At 52.3% G+C, this 25,665-nt stretch overlaps 2 protein-coding genes and 3 long non-coding RNA genes across 6 annotated transcripts in view; 3 read left to right on the top strand and 2 right to left on the bottom strand.

The window, feature by feature from the left end:
* The window catches only part of LOC118712380 (zinc finger protein 154), a 280,454-nt gene that overhangs the window by 46,037 nt on the left and 208,752 nt on the right, over positions 1 to 25,665 (top strand). The gene's annotated exons all lie outside the window — the stretch shown is intronic.
* Positions 1,374 to 2,124, bottom strand: LOC123651835. Its single transcript, XR_006740792.1, has 2 exons — positions 1,580 to 2,124; positions 1,374 to 1,412 (listed from the first exon to the last, which is right to left on the bottom strand). It is a non-coding gene; the product is annotated as an uncharacterized LOC123651835 (long non-coding RNA).
* LOC123651834 overlaps positions 3,647 to 25,665 on the top strand; it is a 48,205-nt gene continuing 26,186 nt past the window's right edge. The window contains exons 1-2 of the long non-coding RNA XR_006740791.1: positions 3,647 to 3,711; positions 16,200 to 16,204. This is a non-coding gene — a long non-coding RNA (uncharacterized LOC123651834). The remainder of the gene's footprint in view (positions 3,712 to 16,199; positions 16,205 to 25,665) is intronic.
* Positions 4,509 to 14,246, top strand: LOC118712421. Its single transcript, XR_004986035.1, has 2 exons — positions 4,509 to 4,547; positions 14,117 to 14,246. It is a non-coding gene; the product is annotated as an uncharacterized LOC118712421 (long non-coding RNA).
* On the bottom strand, positions 4,536 to 16,478 carry LOC118712392 (zinc finger protein OZF). Of its 2 annotated transcripts, none has more exons than XM_045577357.1 (2): positions 15,910 to 16,478; positions 4,536 to 4,982 (listed from the first exon to the last, which is right to left on the bottom strand). In XM_045577357.1, the coding sequence occupies exons 1-2, from the start codon at positions 16,058 to 16,060 to the stop codon at positions 4,699 to 4,701; spliced, it is 435 nt and encodes a 144-aa protein (XP_045433313.1). In that variant the 5' UTR covers positions 16,061 to 16,478; the 3' UTR covers positions 4,536 to 4,698. The 2 variants fall into 2 exon arrangements, with proteins under 2 accessions (XP_045433313.1, XP_036281956.1); XM_036426063.2 differs by lacking the exon at positions 4,536 to 4,982 and adding an exon at positions 12,381 to 14,574 and having other exon boundaries at positions 15,910 to 16,364.

The raw sequence follows: 25,665 nt of genomic DNA on the forward strand, positions 1-25,665 counted from the left end.
AAATCAAGGCTAAATTAATAAACAAGAATACTGACTGTTTCGTCATTAAAAATTGAATGTAGCCGCAACCGGTTTGGCTCAGTGGATAGAGCGTGGGCCTGTGGACTGAAGGGTCCTGGGTTCGATTCCGGTCAAGGGCATGTACCTTGGTTGCGGGCGCATCCCCAGTAGGGGATGTGCAGGAGGCAGCTGATCTATGATTCTGTCCCATCGATGTTTCTAACTCTCACTCCCTTTCCTCTCTCTTCGTCTGTGAAAAAAATCAGTAAAATATATATTTTAAAAAATTGGCTGTGTTTCTTGCGCATTAATCTGACCATAATCCCCTGGTCAAATCCGAGAAAAGACATTCCAGTGGCTGTGAGGGTGGGGGCCGGGGCCAGGGTCACCTCCCCTTCCCTGGGGTCCCGCCAGCCCTTCCGCAGCCGCGGGCCGGGGTCCGGGGTCCGGGGAGGGGCCGCCCGGAGACACGCGGTCCTGGGGCCCCGCGGCCCGGCCTCCCCGGCCCCGCTGACCCCCGCAGCCGGCGCCCGGCCCGGCCCCCCGGCCCCCAGCGCCTCCGGGCCTGACGCGGCCGGGGCCGGGCGGGAGGCGGGACGCGCTCAACTCAGCCGGGCGCCGGGGCGCGGCCGCCGCCATCGGACCTGCGGGCGGGTCCCTCAGCCTCACACCCGCATCCGTGCGGCGGGGAGAACGGCTCCCGCCGCCTGTGGACCGGCACCCGCACCCGGACCGAGCCCTCCGGAATCTCCTACAAAACACGGAGCCGCTAACGTGGCCGCCAATGCAGTAGCCGGAAGTACCGCTCTCTCGCAATGCGTCATCCGCAGGACTCCCTCTTCCCTACGTTCTTATTGGATGGCGGTGCTGCCATTCCACGCTGGGCATTCTGGGAATTGTAGTCCTTCCCCACAGTGATGCTGCCATTCCAGCTCTGCATTCTGGGAAATGTAGTCTCTTCCTACAGCGTTGCTGCCTCTACACTCTGGGCTTTCTGGGAAATGTAGTCCATTGGGAAAAAGGGCTCATTGTGTGAACAGATTAAAGCTCAGCTTCGAGGTGCCTGGGAAGTAGAATAGGTGGGCTTTGATTTCTGAATAGGTGGGCTTTGATTTCTGAGTGGAAAATAGGCCGCCCCTCTTTTTTTTTTTTTTTAATAATTTTAAAATATATATATTTTATTGATTTTTCACAGAGAGGAAGAGAGACAGAGCGCCAGAAATATCAATGAGAGAAACATTTATCAGCTGCCTCCTGCACACCCCCCACTGGGGATGTGCCTACAACCAAGGTACTTGCCCTTGACCAGAATCGAACCCGGGACCTTTCAGTCCGCAGACCGATGCTCTACCACTGAGCCAATACGGTTTTGGCTGGGCAGGGATTTCGCTGAAGGTTCCACACATCAGCCCCTCAGAATGCAGCCTGGGGCTGTACGCAAACTGTGAGGCCTCCTGAGAGGAAGGTCAGGTCCTCCCACAGAGCCCACCACCCAGGCAGGACCACTTTCTGATCCTCGTTGTCCAAACCAGGCAAGGTGAACTCCCTTCAGCTCCTAAATGGACTTCCTCAGGGCCACCCCACTGACCACCCCAGGCTTCCCCTCCCCCCTGAGCTCCTGTCACCTGCCCTCACTACCCTACCCCGTTGTTTGTGGGCTGCCCTCCACTAGAACGCCAGTTCCCAGGGGCAAGAAACTCTGTACCTCCAGATTCTGGAAAAGTCCAGCCCAACAGTGTCCACACTCTAGGTCCGTACAGGTCTCGGCTGTGCCGCCGTGGCTGCTGCCCCACAATCCAGCCTGATTCAGGTTCTCATCCCCAGAGCCTCGCCTCAGCCTTCCCACCCACGTGCTGACGGCAAACACCTCGCCAGCCCTGTCCACGGCCCCCAACCTCTGCGCCATCAGCCACACACCCCAGAGCACACTGTCCCCGAGTCCAGGCTCCATCCCCTCACGGCAGGGGGCTCTGCTCTTCAGGCCGGATGTAGGGAGGTGGCACACCAACCACAACCACCCTCCCCCAATGTGGCATCATGTTGAGGCCAAGCCTCTCCTTCTGGAAATGCTTGTATTGCAGAATGATTTGACCATTGACAACACACGGTACAATTTCATGGAGAGTCCACGGCACCTCCAGGACTGCTGGGCACTGGGGGTTGTTGAAGGGGATACTTATTTTTAATAAAATCAAAGCAGAAAATAACCCCAAAATGCAAAAACAGAGACACCACCAGTGGGCCTCAGGTGTGAGTGTGGGCTGGCCAGGGGCAGGACTTTCCAAAGATTAACTGATTTGGGGCCCAAGCATCAGGGGGCTTCTTCTCCAGAGAAAGCAGGTTCAGTGTCAGCGGGCGAGGGGCAGGGGACGGGGAGAGCTGGGGAGAGACCTCTGCATGGAGACAGAAGAGCCCTGGAAGCTCCTCTCAGGCGGACACAGAGCCCCAATCCCTCCCAGGGGCCTGCCGCTGGCTCCTCTCTGCGAGCTCCTGGGCAGGACACAGCGTGCCCACCTGCAGGGGGAACATCCCGGGCAACGGCAGGAAACAATAAGGGAAGGTGGGCTGTGCAGGCTGACACCCCATCTTAATGATTCAGGATGGATGTCCCTTTTTTCTTTTTTTAAAATAAAAATGTAAGGTAGGGAGGGAAAAGATGAGACAGGAAAGAGAGAGAGAGAAACACAATGACTGGATGCCTCCCACACTAGCAGACGTGGGGTGAAACCTGCATGAAAGAACCGCAAAGTCACCCTGTCTTTATTTCAAGGCCTTGGGCAGTAATGCAAACTAAGTCAGTATTGGAAAAAGAGTGATTTCCTGCCTTTCTGTGTCCCTCCTGTAGCACAGAGAGCGTGGGATCCCCACGGTATCTGGTAACTCTACGTGCTGACAGGCCACAACTGTGCTTGCAAACCACCCCAGGCGGCGACCAGGACCACCAGGACTAAAGGTACAAAAGCAAAAACGCTGCTACAGAAACGGCACCGTCCAGAGCCGTGCACAGCAAGCGGTTTGCAGGCTGGTGAGTGAGAAGCTGAAGCAACTCGTGACAGCAAAAGGGGAGACCCACAATGCCCCTGAAAGGTAGGACTTCTTGGCTGAGAATGGGGGCTTTGGGCAAATCCTGGGTCAGGTGCAATCTCTACTTAGAGAAAAAGGAATGAAGATCCCGCCAAGAGCCCAGCGTATTCAAAAATTTCTCAAGCACCAGGGAGAACACAGAATTCCTTTCCCCGAGCACCAGGGGTGGTGACTGATGCACACTGTTCAGCTGAGCCAGGTGGTGGAGGAGGTCACTTCAGCCACAAATCCTCACAGTGACACCAATGAGGTGGAGTCCATGGAAGACAGCAGGTGCAATGCAGCTCCTTCAAGCCTCACTTGTACCTCACACTTATGAGGAATTCCCCACAGTGTATGTTCAGACCAGAGGTGTTTGTATTCAGGTAAATGGGTTTTAGTCTCCTTCAGTGCTGTAGAGAGAAAGATAAACCATCCCCTGCACAGTTAAGGACTTCCTCCAGTGTGAGCTCTCAGATGTCTGATAAGGCTAGGTTTGTAGCGAAAACTTTTCCCACATTCACTGCACTCATGAGGCCTTTCTCCAGTGTGACTTCTGTGGTGGTCCATGAGCTTGGATCTTTGGCTGAAGGACTTCCCACAATCACTGCACTCATACGGCTTTTCTCCTGTGTGAGTTCTCTTGTGGTAAAGGAGGTGACTGCTGCTCCGGAAAGATTTTCCACATTCACTACACTCATAAGGCTTCTCGCCAGTGTGATGTCTCCTGTGTAGGGTAAGTGAATTGCCATGCCTGAAGGACTTTCCACAGTCGGTACACTCATACGGCTTTTCTCCAGTATGAACTCTGTGGTGTTGAATGAGGGTAAACTTCTGCCTAAAGGACTTCCCACAATCACTGCAATCAAAAGGTTTTTCACCAGTGTGAACTCTCTGGTGCTGGGTGAGATGACAGCTTTGACTGAAGGACTTTCCACAATCAGTACACTCATAGGGCTTTTGTCCACTGTGAAGTCTAAGGTGGATAGTAAAGCAAGACCTTTGATGGAAGAGCTTCCCACAGTCACTACACTCATAAGAGTTTTCTCTACTGTGACCTCTTTGATGATATGTGAGAGCCGAGGACTGCCTGAAGGACTTCCCACAATCAGTACACTCATACGGCTTTTCTCCAGTGTGAATTCTGTAGTGTTTAACAAAGGTTAACTTTTCTCTGAAGCACTTGCCACAATCACTGCATACAAAAGGTTTCTCACCGGTGTAAATCCTCTTGCGTTGATGGAGGTAAGAGCTTTGACCGAAAGCCTTCTCACAATCACTATCCTCATATGGATTTTCTCCGGCGTGAACGCTTCTATGTCGATTGAGATTACAGATACGGCTAAAAACTTTCCCACATGTGTTACACTCATAAGTATTTTCTCCAGAACAGACAGCCAGATGTTGTACAGATTCCTGGTTGTGGCCTGCAGCTTTTTCACCTTCACTCCAATGGTGATGACTTTTTCCACTGAGAAATTCCTGTGAAGTCTCACTGCCACTGTGTGCTTCCTCAGTGTTGAGAGGGGCCTGGTGCCGGAGAAGCTGTGAGATGTCTGGGAAGTCTTTCCCAACCTCCATTCTGATTGAAGACATCCCTGACAAATAGAAGCTGCACCTGGTCACAAATGAGGCCTAGTCCACAGCTTCCTTCCAGGGCTTCTCTCCACTGGCATGTCGGTGTTGCTGGTGAGGGTTGGCACTGAAACAGAAGTCTCTCACACATGTGTCACTGAAGAAGGCTTTCTGCTCTAAGTCAGTCAGGTGCAGAACAGCTTTTAACACAGAGAAACACCGCTTACACAGATGAGTCCTCTGGGTTGCTGGAGCTGCCTGAGAAGCCATGACCTGTGACTCCCCTTGTACAGATACACTCTGCTCAGAACACTCCTCTTCATCATCTGTTTTATGCCAACAGCCTGAAAATAGAGAAATGCTGAGTAAATGAATGTTGGTTTTGGTGACATGGGGAAATCCGATTAGAAAAGTGTTTTGCACATAATACATGGATTCCATGCAACTTTCTGAAAATAAGAGGCGTGCGGGAAGGGTTAATAAGAAGCTGCTGTGAAGGTCTGGGCCTCTGAAGATTACAATACAGAAAAGACCTCCCCAGAAATATGACACAAAGATGGCAAGCACCTCATGGAAGAGAAGCCAGATCTCCAGCTAAGTCTTCTGCTAACAGCACTCAGTAGGGCTTGTCTGGGGATGAACGGGGCAAGCTGTTAATGAGGTTGGTAAGGTCGTATCCCAATGAGGGAGGGTCTTATAAGAACAGCCAGGGTTCATGCAAGTAAAGACCACGCCCTGGCACAGGCTGTCACAAAGAGCTCTTTGCTGGAGGAAGGGGCGGAAGTGGAAGCCACTGAGTGGACACAATCACTGTATCGTGAAGAGGTGGGGCAAGATGCACCCAGGGGGCTACCTGCAAGACTCCTGACTCCCAGGCACTTCCTGTACTTTTTAAAAATAAATGCATTTTGCCGAAACTGGTTTGGCTCAGTGGATAGAGCATTGGCCTGCGGACTGAAAGATCCTGGGTTCGACTCGGGTCAAAGGCATGTACCTTGGTTGCGGGCACATCCCCAGTAGGGGGTGTGCAGGAGGCAGGTGATCGATGTTTCTCATCGATGTTTCTAACTCTCTATCCCTCTTCCTTCCTCTCTGTAAAAAATCAATAAAATATATATATATAAAAAAGAAAATAAATAAATAAAAATAAATATATTTTATCGATATTTTTTTACAGAGAGGAAGGAAGAGGGATGGAGAGTTAGAAACATCGATGAGAGAGAAACATCAATCAGCTGCCTCCTGCACACCCCCTACTGGGGATGCGCTCACAACCAAGGTACTTGCCCTTGACTGGAGTTGAACCCGGGACCCTTCAGTCTGCAGGCTGATGCTCTATCCACTGAGCCAAACCAGTTAGTGCTTCCTGCAGCTTTTGAACAACTTGTGTTATGGATGTTTGTGGGGTCCACTGCACGGACACTCCACATGGCTCATCACTGGCAGCCACGGCCCAGTTAACAGGAATGTGGGGGGGATGAGCAGAGCCCCTGCTTTGGCCTGACAGTGGGGGAAAGCTACATCTGGAGGATAAAGAGAAAAGGGGGCGTCACCTCAGGACACTGGGAGGAGGGGCAGGTCTTTTTTTTTTTTTTTTAATGTATTTTATTGATTTTTTACAGAGAGGAAGGGAGAGAGTTAGAGAGCTAGAAACGTCAATGAGAGAGAAACATCGACCAGCTGCCTCCTGCACAACCCCCCCGCCCCCCCAGGGATGTGCCCGCAACCAAGGTACATGCCCTTGACCGGAATCGAACCCGGGATCCTCCAGTCCACAGACCGACGCTCTACCACTAAGCCAAACCGGTTTCGGCAGGGGCAGGTCTTACCTGCAGATGAGACTAGTGCAAACACTTCCAGCATCACCTCGCAGTACAGGAGTCTCTGAGCCTCATCCAGGAGCCCCCACTCCTCCTGGGAGAAGGCGACGGCCACGTCCTCAAAGTCCATCTCCTGTGGTAAAGGGGACAGTTCAGCTTCTCTCCTAAGATTCCGAGTCTTTCACTCTCCCCACCCTCCACGCCATCTGCTCCTCTACTCCCCACATCAGAGAAGATACCAGGCCTCTGTCCACCAAAGTCACTCTGCCCTTTCATTCCCACTGACACTGTGTCTTCCCGCAACAGTAAGGGCAGACGGGCACAGAGATGGCACCTGTGCTCTGGGACGCCCATGTGCCACACTGCCGGCCCCTGGTCAATAGCAGTGGGTGTCACAAACACAGGGCGGGAGGGATGTTGGCCATAAAGAGAGTGTGAGTGACCTGACAATGGCCCTGTCAGGCAATACCCTTTAGTCCCCCAGATTGTACCTCAAGGACACTAAAATCATGGTGGAGGAGGAGGAGGAGGGGGGGGGGGAAGAGGAGAAGAAGGAGGGGGAGGAGCAATAGGGGGAGGGAGAAGGAAAGGGAGGAAGAGGAGGAGGGGGAAGAGGAAGAGGAGGAGGAGGAGTCGATGGGCGATTCACCTATGCCCCTGATTCACCTTTTCAACCCGAGTTCCAGTTTGCGAGGCCATCCCTTTGCACCACCTGCTGCACACACCTCTCTGAACCACACGTGTCCCACATGCTTCGATCCCAGAGGCACCACTTCACAGGGAGCACCCATACGGGGTGACAGGGACGGCTTTACTTCCTAATCACCATCTTTTCCAAAACTGACTGATCCCCTCTGTAGTGTATCTCTCTCTCATCTCCCTTCCCCGTGCCGGCAGATATGCAAGCCCAGGCTACACCGCTGTATGCGGTCTCACTGCTGTGTCATCCCTCAACAGCAACAGGCACGTTTGCACACATGACATCTGAGCTCTGGAACTGGCACACAGCACCCCTCTTTTCAGGAAATTATTCTAAAATTCCCCTTATTGGCCGGGACTGGTTTGGCTCAGTGGATAGAGCGTCGGCCTGCGGACTGAAAGGTCCCGGGTTCGATTCCGGGCAAGGGCATGTACCTTGGTTGCGGGCACATCCCCAGTAGGGGGTGTGCAAGAGGCAGCTGATCGATGATTCTCTCATCGATGTTTCTAACTCTCTATCTCTCTCTTCCTCTCCGTGAAAAATCAATAAAATATATATTTAATAAATAAATAAATAAATAAATAAATAAATAAATAAAATAAAATCCCCCTTATTGTACGATCCGGATCCCACCGAAACGGACTCAGCCTTCATCCACTCTCCTGTCAATGCCAGGGCCCCGTGGCCATGAATTCTCGCTCCCTCTCACGTGCACATCACTCTCTCCCACACCTCTCTCTCTCTCTCTCCTGCACTCCCACAGCCCGGCCCCCACAGGCATGTCCTTCCTCATTACTCAGCAGGTGTGGTCCGGAGAATGCTCGCCAACTTCAAACAGGACCCAGTCCTGCGCGGACCCTGAGAGTCCACCCTCATAGAGGCAGCTCTGAGTCCTGCCCTCCATTACTGTTTTTTCCTTCAACCTCACCTACTGGGAACCACATCAGATCTCAGACACCCAGAGCGCCCTCCCCTGGTGCTGCACTTGATGTCCCTTCACCAGGCACAGCCCGTCACTCCAGTCCCGGCCCCGGTGGCCCTCTGCACCAAGCCCAGTGCGTCTCCCAGGTGACCACTCAGGAGTCTAAGCTGCCCTAACTGGTTTGACTCAGTGGATAGACATCGGCCTGCAGGTTGAAGGGTCCTGGGCCTGACTGCCATCAAGGGCACATGTCCAGGTTGCAGGCTCCTCTCCTAGTGTGGGATGTGCAGGAGGCAGCATATTAACGATTCTCTCATCATTAATGTTTCTTTCTCTCTTCCTTTCTGAAGTCAATAAAATAAAAATAAGTAAAGGCGCGAACCAGGTTTGGCTCAGTGGATAGACCATCGGCCTGCAAACTGAAGGGTCCTAGGTTCGATTCCGGTCAAGGGTATGTACCTTGGTTGCGGGCGCATCCCCAGTAGGGGTGTGCAAGAGGCAGCTGATCGATGTTTCTCTCTCATGGATGTTTCTAACTCTCTATCCCTCTCCCTTCCTCTCTGTGAATAATCAATAAAATGTATATATTTAAAAATAATAATAAGTAAAGGCCTTGGCCGCTGGGAAACCATTCTCTCTCCGGACACTCTACATGACCACCTCTGTTCCTTTGCTGTGACACCCTCCTCCCTCAAACGGGGGCCCCAGCAGGAAACCAGTCCCCAACTCACACCGTCCCTGTGAGCTGAGACATTACCATCCTGACCATGATTCCCGGTATTACAGTGATCTACAGCCCTGGCTGACGTGACCGAGTTGGTTGAGCACCGAGCCATGCGCAGAGAGGTGGCAGGTTCCAGTCCTGGTCCAGGCACCTGCCTGGGTGGTGGGCTGGATCCATACAATGGCCTGTGCAGGCAGCAAGCAGATGCTTGTTTCTTGCTCATCACTGTCTGTCTCTCTCCCTCCCCCTTCCTTTCTATATTTAAAATCAATTAAAAAATATATACATACACACATATTTATATGAAAACAGACACGTGTATATACACATATACATCTGTATGTACGTATATATACACATATATGTCTATTCTCATATATATATGATGGCTCCTGAGCCAGCTCAGTCATCACCCCAGCCTTTGCACATCCCGGTCCCTGTGCCTGGGAGGCCCTCCCACATCTCACCCACCCGGTGCCCAAACCAGGGCCCACTCCCTCCAGCCCCAGCCGTGGCCTCAGGACCCTGGGCTGAGGGTCTGCAGGTCCCGGGGCAGGAGGAGCGGCTGGACAGCCCAGGCCCCACAGCCTGAGGCCCCCGCAGTGGGAGGCCCTGACCTCAGCCCACAGCCCGGCCCCTGAGCGGCTCTGACCGCAGGGCCTGTGGGAGCGGAAGGCGCCGAGGGCCCGGCTCCCCCGCCAGGACCCGGGGCCCAGGCTGCTCGGGGCCTGGCCCAGCCCCGGGGCCGCCGCCCCCTCGGGCTCCGTCCCTCTGTGCGCACAGCCAGCCCGGCCCTGAGGAGGACAGGCTCCTCCCGGAAGCCCCGGTCCCTTTAGACACACAGGCCGGCCGCCCCCCTCCGCCCCGGCCTCCCGGGCCCCGCCCGCCCCTGCGGCCCCCACGGGCACTCACTGCTCCGGGCGGCGGCCTGGGCTGCGGCCTGAGCGGCGCCGCCCCGAGGCGGGAGGGCCGCCGGGGCCGCTGTGTCCGCGGGAGGAGGCGGGGGCCCGGGGACCCAGTCCCGCCGGGTGGGGGTCCCCCCGCCTCAGACACCCTGCCCGGCGGGACGCCGCCCCCCACGCCTCCTCCTCCTGGCGAGCGGCGCTCAGTATCCCGCGGGTACACGGACAGTTCGAAAAAGTCAAAATGTCCGCCAGGAAGAGGACACCGGAAGTCCCGCCCTAACCCGATGCGGAGACCGTTTATTGCCACTTGCGTAGGCGCATTGATTTCTGGGAAATGTAGTTTTCCACGCCGCGCGGATTAGGGCTAGCTTTCCAGCCCAGGAATCTGAGGAACAAGGTGTGTGGCGCTGCCAGTGGAGCTGGGGAGGGAGGAGATGGGCCCAGAGGCCTGGTGACCTGGGACAGACCGACGGACCTCCCAGGGGTGAGGCGGGGGAGGACTGGGAGAGATCCTCCAAAGAACATATACATGGGGGAAATGGGAGACATCTGTAACATTATCAACAACAAAAAATACATATTTAAAAAAATATTTCAAAAGAAGATAGCCCAGCTTGTGGGGCTGAGAAGGTGAGCATCAACCTAATATCCAGGAGGTCAGGATTCTATTCCTGCTCATAGCACAGACGTGGGTTAGGTGTTCAATTCCCACTGCGGAGGGGGCTTGCAGGAGGCAGGTAATCAGTGATTCTCATTATTGATGCTTCTCTCTTGTGCTTTTCCTCTGTCCAAAGTCAACATATATATGTATGTATTTAAAGTATGTACAGCCCTAGCCGGTTTGGCTCAGTGGATACAACGTCAGCCTGTGGACTGAAAGGTCCCAGGTTCAGTTCTGGCCACGGACGCATGCCTGGGTTGGGGGCTCAATCCCCAGTGGGGGGCATGCAGGAGGCAGCCAAACAATGATTCTCTCTCATCACTGATGTTTCTATTTCTCTCTCCCTCTCTAAAAATCAATATGTTACAAAGTATATACACATATGCACAGCTCTTGGACATAGACAATAATGTGGTGAGCTCCTACAAGCAATGGAGGCAGGGTAGTAGGAGCAGAGAAGAGGGAAATGGGGGCATCTGTAATTGCTCAAAAGTTGAAAACAATAGTGCACCCAGCAGGTGTGGTTCAATGGGCGGCAGTGGACCCATGAACCAAGAGATCACTGGTGCCATTCCTGGCTGGGCATATGCCCAGGTTGGGGCTTGATCCCAGTAGGGGGCAGGCAGGAGGCGGCTGATCAATGATTCTTTCATCATTGATGTTTCTCTCTCCCTCTCCTTTCCTATCTGAAATCAATAAAAATTTATTAAAAAAGAATATAGAGTGATGATCAAGCCTACAGTACATGATGGCTGAAAATTAAAAAAAAAAAAAAAAAAAGTAGATTGTTAGCAAGGCAGATTACCTTAAAAGTGTACCTTACAAGTGGGACTTAATTGCTTTTACAATTAAATTTGAGAAAAACATACCCAGCTCTGCTGTTCAGCATCCAACCAGGAGCAATCGAAGGAAATGTGTCTAGAGTCTGCCCGTCTGGAATCGAACCTGGGACCCTTCAGTCCACAGGCCGACGCTCGTTCCCCAGCCCTCTCCCCATCTTTGCTGCCTACCAAAGCCCCAGGCCCGGCCACAGTTCTGTCTCTACCTCTTAGTCCGCTGTCCTCCAACCACAGAGGGAATAAGGAAGAAGTCCGTGCTGCCTCCAGAAAGTATATACCTGATCAGCCAGGCGCCTCCCGCAGAGATGCCAGCCTAAGCTGCCAGTAAGACATCCTGTGAGGGCTCCTGGACTGTGAGGGGGCCAGGTCGGGCTGAGTGACCACCCCAACCCCCACCCCCGTACATGAATTTTCATGCACCGGGCCTCTAGTGTTTAATAAAATCAAAGTAGAAAATTACAACAAAAATGCAAAAATAGACTCAAAGTACACCAGTGGACCTCAGGGGGGTGTGTGGTCTTGCTACAGGTAAACGTTTCCTGAGGTGAACTGATTTGGGGCCCAAGCATCAGGGGGCTTCTCCCAGAGAAAGCAGGTTCAGGTGCAGAGGGCCAGGGGCCTGGGGACGGGGAGAGCCGGGGGAGAGACCTCTGCATGGAGACAGAAGAGCCCTAACAGCTCCTCTCACGCGGGCACAGAGCCCCAATCCCTCCCAGGGGCCTGCCTCGGGCTCCTCTCTGCCAGCTCCTGGCAGGACACAGAGTGCCCAGCTGCAGGGGGAACATCCTGGGCAACGGCAGGAGAGTGAGGAAAGGTGGGCTGTGCAGGCTGAGCCCAACTTAGGGAAGAAGGGTGGATGGTCTTTTTTTTAAAATTTATTTTTAAAATATATATATATATTTTTTTCTACAGAGAGGAGGGGAGAGTTAGAAACATTGATGAGAAACATTGATTAGCTGCCTCCTGCACACCCCCTATTGGGGATGTACCCCGAACCAAGGTACATGCCCTTGACTGGAATCGAACCTGGGACCCTTCAGTCCGCAGGCCGATGCTCTATCCACTGAGCCAAACTGGTTAGGGCAGTCTTTTTTTTTTTGAGAGTGGGATGAGAGAAACACAATGACTGGATGCCTCCCAATCCAGACAAAATGGTGGACTGGGATCAAACCCACAAAGTCCTATGGTCTTTATTTCAAGCCTGGGGCAGTAAAGCAAAGAAAATTGGACAAAGAAGGATTTTCTGCCATCAAGCCATCCTTTCTGAAGCACAGAAAGTTTGAGATCCCCCCAATATCTGTTAACTCTACATGCCGACACATCAAAACTGTGTTTTCAAATCAACCCAGGCGGTGAATAGAACCAACAAAATTAAAGGCACAAAAGCAAAATCACAATCACAAAAACGACAGCCATCAGTTTGCAGGAATTCACCAGAGCAGCAGGTGACCACCACAATGTCCTTGAAAGAGGCAGCTCTTCTTGGCTGAGAACGGGGCTCTGGATAAAACCTGGGTCAGGTCCATTTCTCAGGCAGAGAGTAAGGAATGAGGATCTTGCCAAGTGCTCAGAGTATTCACTTAAGCACCAGGGAGAACACAGAATTCCTTTCCCCGAGCACCAGAGACGGTGACTGATGCACACCGTTCAGATGAGCCAGGTGGTGGAGGAGGTCACTTCAGCCACAAACACTTCACAGTGACACCAATGGGGTGGAGTCCATGGAAGATATAGCAAGTGCAATGCAGCTCCTTCAAGCCTCACTTGTACCTCACACTTATGAGGAATTCCTCACAGTGTATGTTCAGATAAAAGGTGAATGGATTTAAGTCTCCTTCAGAGTTGTCGAGTGAGAAAGATAAACCATGCCCCACACAGTTAAGGCTTTTCTCCAATGTGAATTCTCAGATGTCTAACAAGGCTAGGTTTGCTGCTAAAACGTTTCCCACATTTAGTACACTCATGAGGCCTTTCTCCAGTGTGGCTTCTGTGGTGGTCCAGGAGTGAGCGTCTTTGTCTGAAGGACTTGCCACAATCACCACACTCATATGGCTTATCTCCAGTGTGACTTCTGTGGTGGTCCATGAGCGAGCGTCTTTGTCTGAAGGACTTTCCACAATCACTACACTCATACGGCTTTTCTCCGGTATGAACTCTGTGGTGTTTAATGAGGTGCCCCTTTAGTCTAAAGAACTTCCCACAAACACTACATTCAAAAGATTTTTCACCAGTGTGAATCCTCATGTGTTCCAAGAGGTGAAGCCTTCTCCTGAAAAACTTCCCACAATCAGTACACTCATATGGCTTTTCTCCAGTGTGAACTGCCTTGTGGTTAAGGAGCGTACTATTGTTCCTAAAAGATTTCCCACAATCAGTACACTCATAGGGTTTTTCTCCAGTGTGAACTGTCTTGTGGTTAAGGAGGTTATTATTTCTCCTGAAAGATTTCCCACAATCAGTACACTCATAGGGTTTTTCTCCAGTGTGAACTGTCTTGTGGTTTAGGAGGTTATTATTTGTCCTAAAACATCTCCCACAATCAGCACACTCATAGGGTTTTTCTCCAGTGTGAACTTTCTTGTGGTTAAGGAGGTTGTTATTTCTCGTAAAAGATTTCCCACAATCGGAACACTCATAGGGCTTTTCTCCAGTGTGAACTCTGTGGTGTGAAATGAGGTTGGACCTTTGTCCAAAGGACTTCCCACAATCAGCACACTTATAGGGCTTTTCTCCAGTGTGAGTTATTCTGTGCTGAATGAGGTGAAAGTTTTGTCTAAAAACGTCCCCACCTCTGTCACACTCATATTTCGCTGCTCCAGAGCAGGCACTGGAATGCTGAACAAATCCCTGGTTGTGGCTGCCAAATATTTCATAGTTACAAGTCTGGTGAACACTTTCTCCAACGAGATATTCCTGTGAAATCTCACTGCCACTGTGTGGCTCCTCGGTGCTGAGAGGGGCCTGGTGCTGGAGAAGGTCTGGGATGGCTGGGAAGTCTTCCCCAACCTCCCAATTAGTTGAAGGCACCCAAGGTAAGGAGAAGGTGCAGCTGGTCACAAACGAGGCCCCGTCCACAGCTTCTTTCCAGGGTTTCTCTCCACTGGCATCTCTGTGTTGCTGGTGAGGGTTTGCACTGAAACAGAAGTCTCTCACACGTGCATCACGGAAGAAGGCTTTCTGCTCAAAGTCTCCAGTTTGTGACTCAGTCAGGTGCAGAATGTCCTTTAACACAGAGACACACCGCTTACACAGATGAGTCCTCTGGGTTGCTGGTGCTGTCGTAGAAGCCATGACCTGTGACTCTTCTTGTACAGATACACTCTGCTCGGGACAGACCTCCTCATCATCCGTTTTGTGCCAGCAACCTGAAATCAGAGAAATGGGGAGGAAGTGATGGTTCCCTGTGGTGACAGGGGAAGTCGCATTGCTCGAGTGTTTTGCACATAATACACGGGTTCTATGCACTTATCTGAAAATAAGAGATGCGCAGGAAGGATTAATAAGAAGCTTCTGTGAAGGTCTCGGCCTCTGAAGGTCACAAAACAGGGAAGACCTCACCAGAAGTATGACACAGACACATGGCAAGGACCGCGTGGGAGAGAAGATGCATCTCCAGCTCAGTCTTCTGCTAACGGTGCTCAGCAGAGCTGATCTGCTGATGATGGGGGAAAGCTGTGCATAAGGTTGACTATATCTTATTCCAAGTGAAATTCAATAAATGAATTATCAGGTATTTGAGGACTATACTTAAGCATGCATGAGCACCTCATAGCATATGTGCAAGTCCATGTAGGAGAATACTGCAGAGGGAGCAGTGCAGAGGAACAGTTGATGCAAAAAGGTGACAAAGGTGACGGGCAGCCAGACACCAGGAAGTGACCAATAAAATGCAGGTCAGCAACGTGTCAAGTATGGGGAAAAGAAGGCAGAAATGGGTTGCAGCCAGTAGCACCTGCCGCTAATTACTGTTGGAAATTAGGTGGTTCCTGATACCATCTGGCTACCACCATTATGTCATACCTTCCCTCCGTTGTCACTCAGCATGGCCAGACCTCCTCTGAAACCATCCTGCATGTTCACCTTATGAGCAAACCAGGTTTCTCCCTGAATCTTCTACTGTACTGATGCAGTAAATAAATACTGTAAGTACTCCAAGTATTAATGAAAGACAACGAAGGAGGGCAGTTTGCTTTGTCCCAGAGCAATTTGGCCTGCAATAGTACTCAGCTAAGGTAATATGGTTTATAATATTGCTTATTCTTGCAAGACCCTTCTTCAATTGTTTATAATTGAAGAAGGGTCTTGCAGGAATAGACCATGGATCATGTAAGTGAAGAACATAACCTGGCAGAGGCTGTCATAAAGCACCTTTCCCTAGAGGAAGAGGGAAGAAGGAAATAAATGAGGGTATTGTCACCCTCCCAGGGGGAGGAAGAGGAAGATGGGACCCATTAAGCTGCCTGTAAGACTCCCAATTCCCAGACACTTTCTGCATTTTTTGAGGCAATAGGGGTTAGGGATGTTCCTAGAGTCCATTGGTCAGGGCTCTCCACACAGCTCAGCAAAGTGCATTTGACAAGACAGAGGCAAAAAATTAGCAGAACCCGGGGTCTGGCTGTGGGAGAGAGAAAGATATAGTTTGAGAACAAAGGAAAAAAAGGACATCACTTCAGGACACAGGGACAATATGAAGCTCTTACCTACAGATGAGACCAGTGCAAACACTTCCAGCATCACGTCGCAGTACAGAAGTCTCTGAGCCTCATCCAGGAGCTCCCATTCCTCCTGGGAGAAGGCAATGGCCACGTCCTCAAAGTACATGTCCTGTAGTAATGGGGACAGTTCAGTCATTGATCAGCTTCTCTCCTAGGCTTTTCTTTTGTCATACTTCCCACTCTCCATATCCATCTGCTCCCTCCACTCCCCACATCACAGAAAATAGCAGACCTTGCATCCACCAGAGTCACTCTCCCGTTATATTTCTACTGAGACTGTGTCTTCCACAGCAATAGAACAGATGCCCACAATGATTATACCTGACCTCAGGGCCTCACACTTAGGGTCAACGCAATGGGTGTCACCAACACAGGGTACCGATTAATGTTGGCCATAAAGAGAAATATGAGTGAGTTGACACCTATCAAGTAGAGTGATAAGCTCATTGTACAAAACATTCTCCTCCCAAGTCCCCGAAAAACATTGCATCACTCACAGAGACCGGTTTGGCTCAGTGGAGAGAGCGTCAGCCTGCGGACTGGGGGGTTCCCAGGTTCGATTCCGTTCAAGGGCTTATACCTTGGTTGCGGGCACATCCCCAGTTAGGGGGTGTGCAGGAGGCAGCTGGTCGATGTTTCTCTCTCATCAATGTTTCTAACTCTCTCTCCCTCTCCCTTCCTCTCGGTGGAAAATTAATAAAATATATTAAAAACAAAAAACAAAAAACATCGAATCACTGGTCATCATTTTGATTCCAATCCTAGGGTGTTACCTGTTCCACTTAATTCCACTTAATTCTTTGTATCACCCTTCTCTCAGACAGCTTCATTCCCAGAGTCACAGCTTCAAAGACAACACATATACACCATGAAGATGAGGAGATGTTCCTAATCACCCTCTTTTCAACATTCTAACTCACCTCTCTTACTCTTCTTCCTTTCCCAAGATAGTATAGATTTTCAAGCCCAGGTGACAGTGATGTATGCTATCCCATTCCAATAGATCACCTCATTAGTTCCACAAAAACAGGCAGGCGTGCACCTATATAACACCAAAACTCTGGACCTGGCATGTAGTGCCACAACATGAGTCTTTCCAGGAATTATCCTAAAATTCCCCATATTGTATCATCCAGTTATCACCAGGAATAGACTAAACATCCATTCTTTTTTTTTTTTTTTTTAAATATGTTTTATTGATTTTTCCACAGAGAGGAAAGGGGAGAGATAGAGAGCTAGAAACATTGATGAGAGAGAAACATTGACCAGCTGCCTCCTGCACACCCCCTACCAGGGATGTGCCCACAACCAAAGTACATGCCCTTGACCGGAATCGAACCTGGGACCCTTCAGTCTGCAGGCCAACACTCTATCCACTGAGCCAAACCAGTTTCAGCTAAGCATCCATTCTATGTCATTATCAGGGATCTATGGCCATGAATTCACACTCCCTCTCCAAGAACTCATCACTCCTTTCCCCACACCTTCCTCACACCTGCACTCCCATAGCCCCATCTCCCATAGACATCTCCTTGGTCTTAGTCATTAGACTAAGATACTGTTCGTAATATGACCTCAGCGTGTGTGTTCCATTAGATCATAGATACTGTTTGTAATATGACCTCAGCATGTGTGTTCCAGAGAATTCATGGCAAGTTCAAACAGTATCAAGTAGTAACCTGACTCTGAATGCCCACACCCAAGACACAGCCTTCAGTTTTGCTATAAAGGCCTCCCACCCAACTTTTTTCTTCAACCTCCTCTATTGAGAACCACATCAGATCTCAGTTACCCAGAGCCCACGTCTACTGCTGCTGCACTTGATGTCCCTTCTCCACTCACAGCCTTAAGGACTCAAGTGCCACTGCCTATGGCCCTCTACCCCATGCCCAGTGAGTGCCACAGTTGCCCACTCAGGCCCATAAGCAAGTTAACCAAACTGGATGCAACACACAAGGCCACACAAACGGTCACAAGAAATCCTGGAAAGTGATTAAGAAGTAAATATGCACCAGCTCTTTTTTTATATATATATATTTTATTGATTTTTTTACAGAGAGGGAGAGGGATAGAGTGTTAGAAACATCAATGAGAGAGAGAAATGGATTAGCTGCCTCTTGCACACCCCCTACCGGGAATATGCCTGCAACCAAGGTACATGCCCTTGACTGGAATCGAACCTGGGACCTTTCAGTCCACAGACCGACACTCTATCCACTGAGCCAAACCGGTTTTGGCCACATCTCACCTTTTTTGAATTACTCTTCTACCTCCAATAAAATAAAATGAAAAGGTGATCTATTCTACAACTCCTCCCTGCTCCACAGTCTTTAATATTTTTTTAGTAGTCTTCATTTTGAACTACTCCTCAGAGTTCCAGATGGTCATGAACTGGTCTCTGAAATATCCCATACCCTAATAAGGAAAAATTAAAATATTTCATATCCCTAATGAACATTACTTTTCCCACTATGAATTTCTCCATGTCAGTTGACGGTGCTTTTATACCTTCAAATGCTAAATCCAAACTTTTACATCATCTCTGATTCTTACCTCTCTCTCCAATCCTCAAAATTAGAAAATCCAGGTGGCCACACCTAAATCACTGATCCCTAAGGCAACTGCTTCTTCCACATCCACAACCTCCACTGGGCTCCCGTCATCATCCCCCTCACCAAGGCCATCACAGCAGCTTCCATTGTAGTCTCACCCCCGTCCTCGCACCCATGCTGTGCCTCATGCTGCAGTCACAGGAGTCTAATGAGACCTGGGACACATCCCCTGCTCTTCTGCTCCAACGACCCCAATGACCCCACCACCAGCAGAACAGAAACCCCAGTTGTCCCAAAGCTCCTCTGGACTGGATTCCTGTCCCACTGTTGCCAGTTCCCGTTTGGACACCTGCTCGGTCCTGAATCAGCTTACTGTTCACTTCAAGCCTTGGCACCTTCTGGAATCAATGCATGGAAGGCCCCATCACCCACAATTCCACTGGCTGACACAATCAGGTCCCAATCACATGACCCTTGACCTGGGCTTAGCATTCTGGGCTTGGTGTCCCTTCCAGGTCCCCAGGTCCAAGGTCCCCCGAGGAGAGCGGCTGGACAGCCCAGGCCCCACAGCCTGAGGCCCCCGCAGTGGGAGGCCCTGACCTCAGCCCACAGCCCGGCCCCCGAGCGGCTCTGACCGCAGGGCCTGTGGGAGCTGAAGGCGCTGAGGGCCCGGCTCCCCCGCCGGACCCGGGGCCCAGGCTGCTCGGGGCCTGGCCCAGCCCCGGGGCCGGGGCCGCCGCCCCCTCGGGCTCCGTCCCTCTGTGCGCACAGCCAGCCCGGCCCTGAGGAGGACAGGCTCCTCCCGGAAGCCCCGGTCCCTTTAGACACACAGGCCGGCCGCCCCCCTCCGCCCCGGCCTCCCGGGCCCCGCCCGCCCCTGCGGCCCCCACGGGCACTCACTGCTCCGGGCGGCGGCCTGGGCTGCGGCCTGAGCGGCGCCGCCCCGAGGCGGGAGGGCCGCCGGGGCCGCTGTGTCCGCGGGAGGAGGCGGGGGCCCGGGGACCCAGTCCCGCCGGGTGGGGGCCCCCCGCCTCAGACACCCTGCCCGGCGGGACGCCGCCCCCCACGCCTCCTCCTCCTCCTAGCGAGCGGCGCGGTGAAGCCCCTGAGCCGAGGTAGAACTGGGAGAAGTAAAAATGTCCGCCACGAGGAAGAATCCGGAAGTCCCGCCTTGACCGGAAGCACTGGCGCATTGCTCTCTGGGAAATGTAGTTTTCCGAGCCGCCCAGGAGAGGGCTGGCTTTCCAGCCCAGAAACCTGAGGAACAAGGTGTGTGGGGCTGCCAGTGAGGCTGGGGAAGGAGGAGATGGGACAGACTGACAGACCTGCCAGGGGAGACGTGGGGAGGATTCCTGATCTGAGCTCTCTAGGTGAGACTTCACAAAATAAAATAAACGTATTGTTGTTCCCTAAAAGGAACATATCACTTTTCTATACTTAGGCTGATGGGAACAAAATGCACTTTAGAGATGTAGATAGACCGTCATAGAATTAATGGTTAGTTTTCACTTATAATCTTTTTTTTAAAATATATATACATATATATTATTGATTTTTTTTACAGAGAGGGAGAGAGATAGTTAGAAACATCAATGAGAGTCATCAATCAGCTGCCTCCTGCACACCTCCTAGTGGGATGTGCCCGCAACCAAGGTACATGCCCTTGACCGGGACCCTCCAGTCCACAGGCTGACGCTCTATCCACTGAGCCAAACCGGTTTCGGCTCACTTATAATCTTTTAGGAACTGTGTGTTGAACAAAAGCTTGTCCAGATAGCCATTCATTTCCAGGAGCCACATCAGTGGAAGTGACTGTGGGACTGAGGGGCCTACACTCAGCCCTCAAACCCAGTGCAGACTCTTAGCCCCACCCCTTCCTTGTTAAGGAACGGGGCTCAGCCAAGTCCCATACCTGTCAGTAGGTGCACTCCTCCCAGCAGACGAGGCTGTACCCTCACACTCTCGCACCACGTGTACAACAGATGGGGCAGTTTTAGGTTTATGTTGTCTTCTTTCCCGCTACTGGGGTGGTGCTGCTGACAATACAGTGACCTGCTGATGGCAGAATCGCTAACTTAGCTCAGCGGCTTGCGTGGCCACCACTTAAAGCCCTCCAGACAGACAGGGCCTGCCTGGCCAGTGCAGATGCCCAGGTCATTGGCTCCATCCCCACGAATGGCCTGTAGGAGGCAGCCGATCCATGATTCTCTCTCATTGACGTTTCTACCTCTCCATCTCCCTTCCATTCTGAGATCAATACATACGTTCGAAAAACAGATAAGGCCGAAACCGGTGAGTAGAGCGTTGGCCTGTGGACTGAAGGGTCCCAGGTTCGGTTCCGGTCAAGGGCATGTACCTTGGTTGTGGGCACATCCCCAGTAGAGGGTGTGCAGGAGGCAGCTGATCGATGTTTCTCTCTCATCGATGTTTCTAACTCTCTATCCCTCTCCCTTCCTCTCTGTAAAAAAATCAATAAAATATATTTTAAAACAAACAAAGAAAAAAACAGTAGCCTGGGCTGTTTCCCTCTGTTCACATCATACTCAGGCAGATGGGTGCGGTCTGATTTCTGTTGCTACTGTCCACTTCTCAGGCCTCTCTCTCTATACCCTCTTGTGTTGGGCCCCTCCTTGGCCAGGGGAAGGTGGGTGGGGTGCCAGGCTGTGCAGCAGGGAGTCTGGGCAGCCAGCAAACAGGAAGCCAGGCCCTGTGCTCAACACCAGCGCGCCTGCACCTGGGGGTGCAGGGGAGGTGTGCTGAGAGCTCTGCAGGTGCAGGAGGGCCTTGGGCTGGTTTGGGGAGGGGCTGCTTTTCCAATTCTGAGCAACATCTCTAAGCATCACGGAGAGGCTGCTGAAAGCAGGTGGATATTCCTTCTCTCCAAGGGGGCCCATCAGCTCCAAACCTCAAGTCAGTTCGTTGAACTGTGAGTCTGGGTGAGAAGCGAGTTCCTTCTGTGGTTTGGTGTCCTGGCACTCCTGGGGCCAGCAGTGGGCAAACCGGGAATCCCTGTTCTGGGAGTTCAGGGTCGTGGGGAGCACACTGCCCCCTGGTGGATCACACGAGTGGTGCCGGTGGCAGGGACCCTCTCAGACCAAATGCTTGTCAGAGCCCAGGGTGGCTGGTGGGGTCGGAAAGCCCCCCTGATGCGGGCGCTGCGTGTAGCTGGTGAGCCCTCGCAGGCCAGGGCCGGGGGCTTCGTGGTGTTCCCACGCCTGCTGCTTCGCTGGCAGCCCAGGGACAAAGCGTGGATGAACTTTTGTGTCGATGGTGCGGTGGGATCTTGAGTTAGAAAGGCTCGGCTTCGAGTCCTCGTTCCTCCGCCTGCTGGCCAGGAGGCCTCTCTTAAACTTTTTTTTTTTTTAAATATATATTTTATTGATTTTTTACAGAGAGAGAGAGAGGGATAGAGTCAGAAACATCGATGAGAGAGAATCATCGATCAGCTGCCTCTTGCACACCCACCACTGGGGATGCGCCCGCAACCAAGGTATTGTACATGCCCTTGACCGGAATTGAACCTGGGACCCTTCAATCTGCAGGCCGACCCTCTATCCACTGAGCCAAACCGGTCTCGGCTAAACATGTTTTCTTTATCTGCAAAATGGGTCAACGAGCTGCCTCACGGGCAGATGGGTGTGGTCTGCTTTCTGTTGCTACTGTCCGATTCTCAGGCTTCTCTCCCCCCTGCTTATGTTTGGGCTCCTCCTAGCACCCAGACAAGATGTGTGGTTGGCCAGGGGAAGGTGGGTGGGGTGGCAGGCCGTGCAGCAGGGAGTCTGGGCAGCCAGCTCCCCAGGGATTGCTGTGCATCTCTGCGGAGGAGACTGTGAAGCTCTCTGCCGGTCTGGCCCACAGGATGGCTGCGCTTGTGCCCTGGTCTTATAAGGATCCTCATTGCTCTGGCTCTCGGTGCTGGTGAGCCTAGCACCCAGGAGGGGACCATTGTTTCCCCATAAACGTGTCATCAGGAGAGCCTGGGGGGCGCTGGTCTTCAGGGAAAACAGACTTGCGCCAGCTCCACTGCTGCCCTTGGAGGTCCCTCACCCTTACTTCCCAGCAGCTCAGTGCCTTGCTGTGAGGTATCGACAGGAGGTGGGCGGGGCGAGTGCAGGTCAGTGGGAACCTAGCAGATGCCACAGGGTGGATTCCGTGTTGTACCTATTTCACCCCAATTTTCTCCAAATATTTGTATTTATTTATTTATTTATTTTATTTTTTTTTTTTTTCAAATATTTGTATTTATTGATTCAGAGACGAAGAGGGACAGAGAAGCATCAGTGATGAGAATCACTGATTGGCTGCCTCCTGCATGCCCCCTACTAGGGATGGAGCCTGCAACCCGGGCATGTGCCCTGACCCGGAATGGCACCGTGACCTCCTGACTCATAGGTCAACGTGCAACCATTGAGCCTCGCAGATCAGGGCCACCCCAGTTTCTAAAAGTGTTACTTTTAAAGCGGAGGCTGCACAGGTCCCGTGTGAATGAGCACAGGTTGTGACTTGGTGGTTTTAGGCGGTTAGTGTCTTTGCAGCCTGGTCAGGACGAAGCCTTCGGTGTGTGTTCGTGTGTTGAGCATGCGTGTTTGTGTGTGGTGAGTGCTGAGCTGGAGTTGGGGCCATGAAGGTGCGTTTGCTCCCCTGCTGAGCTCCCTGCTGCTCGGGGTCTTCAATCTGTTCTGGCTTCTGGGTCTGTGCCACAGTCCTTGAGGCCCGATGAGAAAGACCAGCAGGACGTGCTGCCCTGTAAGCCGGTGTCCCCTCCAGTCCTTCCAGCCTGGAGGAGGGGGTATAGGAAGCTGGTGCGGTGCAGCCCTAGGGGCAGTGCAGTGTGAGGAGGCTCCCAGGGCTGAGGGTGTGGCCCTGGAGGAACAGGTGAGGGAGTGCCTGACGCCTCAGACAGTCCTTTGCCTACAGTCACGCCCCTGCTGGAGGCAGGAAGGGGCTGGGAACTCCCCTTCTTCTCGGGTTTGTGGGCCCCAATCTGTCTGTGCTCGCGCTTAAAACCAAAGAGGAAATCTGCCTTTTCCTGTGTTTATCTTGTTTTTATCTCATTTAGACTTTTTTAAAAAAATATATTTTTTATTGATTTTTTACAGAGAGGGAGAGTGAGAGGTAGAAACATCGATGAGATTAGAATAATGGATCAGCTGCCTCCTGCACACCTCATACAGGAGATGTGCCCGCAACCAAGGTACATGCCCTTGACCGGAATCAAACCTGGGACCTTTCAGTCTGCAGGCCGACGCACTATCCACTGAGCCAAACCGGTTTCAGCATCATTCAGACTTTTTCAAGCAATTTAGATTTTCCATCTCATTCTTTCTTCAATGGGATCATGAAATTGCAAAATGACCTCTCCACCCGAAGAAACTTGCCCGGGGATGGCAGTACTGGGCACACGCCCCAGAGCCTCTCACACTCCCAGCTGAGCCCCCCACCCTGAGGGCTGGCACAGACCACGCCATCACTTTGCAGTCTCTGCGAGTCTCTGCAATTCTTGAATAGACAGTCAGGTTAGAATTAGCAAAAAGGGGCTCAAGCGTCTTGAAGTTTTGCATCGGGACCTCCACGGTCACCCGCTTTCTTCCTAAGCTCTGGGCAGCTGCCCTAACGGACCCGGCTGAGCCAGCAGGAGGGCCACAATGGCCTGAGGAACCCTCAGGTGCCGACAGCAACCGCACCCTGAGGAAAAGGGAGGGCACCCTCAGACCTAGGGGGATGGCTCAGGGGATGGCCATGTCGGGCCAGGGGCAGAGAGGTGAAGCAGAGGCCCTGGAATCTGGGCTCAGACTCCACTTTGCTCTTCAGCCTGAAGCCAGATCCTGGCGTTGGAGGAAGAAAACCAGCCTCTCGGGGCAGAGTCCAGGAGCTGTGGGCGCCTCCCTGGCCCTGCAGGAGAGCAGCGTCAAGTGCATGGAGCTTCAGGAGGAGACCGCTGCCCATCCCTGCCTCCCTCAGCTCTGCAAGGAGAAGCCGCTCACGGAGGCTGGGCAGGCTCCTGCGAGTCCGTGTCTAGCGGTGGGTTTCCTTCCTCAGGCAGCAGGACCAGCTCCAACAGGAGGCAGGGCTGTAGGAGTTCAGGAAGCTCTTGACCACCAACCGGGAGGCCCTGCAGCAGGAGCAGGAGGCCAAGGTCGTGGTCGCCCAGCCCAGAAGAACGAGCGCCTGTGGCAGGAAATGGACAGTAATGGCTTCCGCCCCTGCAGCGCAGCTTATTAGTGAGAGCGTTTACATCGTTTGAGTCCCCAGAACCTGCTGAATATGTTGCAGCGATGGTGCGTCTCAGCTCAGACTGGCTGCGAGCTCAGTGCTCTGTGGCCACACGTGGCAGTGGCTGCCTGACTGAAAGGCACTTGGCCCTTCCGGCGGGTGTAGATCACACCGAAACGGCCGCTTTGTGCACGTGGCCTTTTCCTCTTCCGGGAGCAGGTTCCCAGCAGGGGCGTGTGGTGTGTGAGACTGCTGATCTGGGTTTCAGGTGCTCACCCGCATGACGCAAAACTTGGAGGAAGAGAAACATCACTTCAGAAGCCAGATAGGACGGCCACGCAGGACTGGATCCTTCTGGAAGGGAGTGAGGAGAACAAGGCTCAGTGCACAGAAGGGTTTTTGGCTTTCAGCTCAGGCCCGGGCCTCCACATTCTGGGCAGAGAGCACTGGATGCACTGGTGTCCCAAGAGCAAGGGACAGGCCATCTTCCCAGCCCATCTTGTTTCCTGGGATGGTTCCAGCTTTCTGCAAAGAGGGGGGTTTGGCTTTTGTTGGCTTTTCAAAGACATGGTCCATTGCCAGACAATTCTTAATCTGCTTTTGGAATTAAGTCCAATATAAAAATATGACAGAGGTACCTAGGGAAAGAATTCGGATCGCAGGCTGAGCCCTTTCTGAGTCTGATTTCCCCTGAATGGGCTGGAGGAGGGTTGTGGGTATGCTGTGGTTGTCCTGCTTCTGCCGATAGGACACAAACCTGGCTGTGGTGTAGGCCCTGAGAGGCACGCAGAACCTGTGACCTGATGGCCAGGAACCAGGAGGCGTGATGGGATGTGAGCAGAGCTGTGTGCACATCAGTTAGGCATAGAAGAGCTCCAAGGAGGCATAGGAGGCAGCATGGCGGTGGGAGTTGAAATTCCGCTGCCGACCTGGAGGGGAACAGGCTAGCCAGTGGGGCAGGAGGTGGGGGGAGGTG

This window comes from Pipistrellus kuhlii, unplaced genomic scaffold (genome assembly GCF_014108245.1).
Source record: "Pipistrellus kuhlii isolate mPipKuh1 unplaced genomic scaffold, mPipKuh1.p scaffold_m20_p_89, whole genome shotgun sequence".
In the NCBI taxonomy this organism is placed as follows: domain Eukaryota; kingdom Metazoa; phylum Chordata; class Mammalia; order Chiroptera; family Vespertilionidae; genus Pipistrellus; species Pipistrellus kuhlii.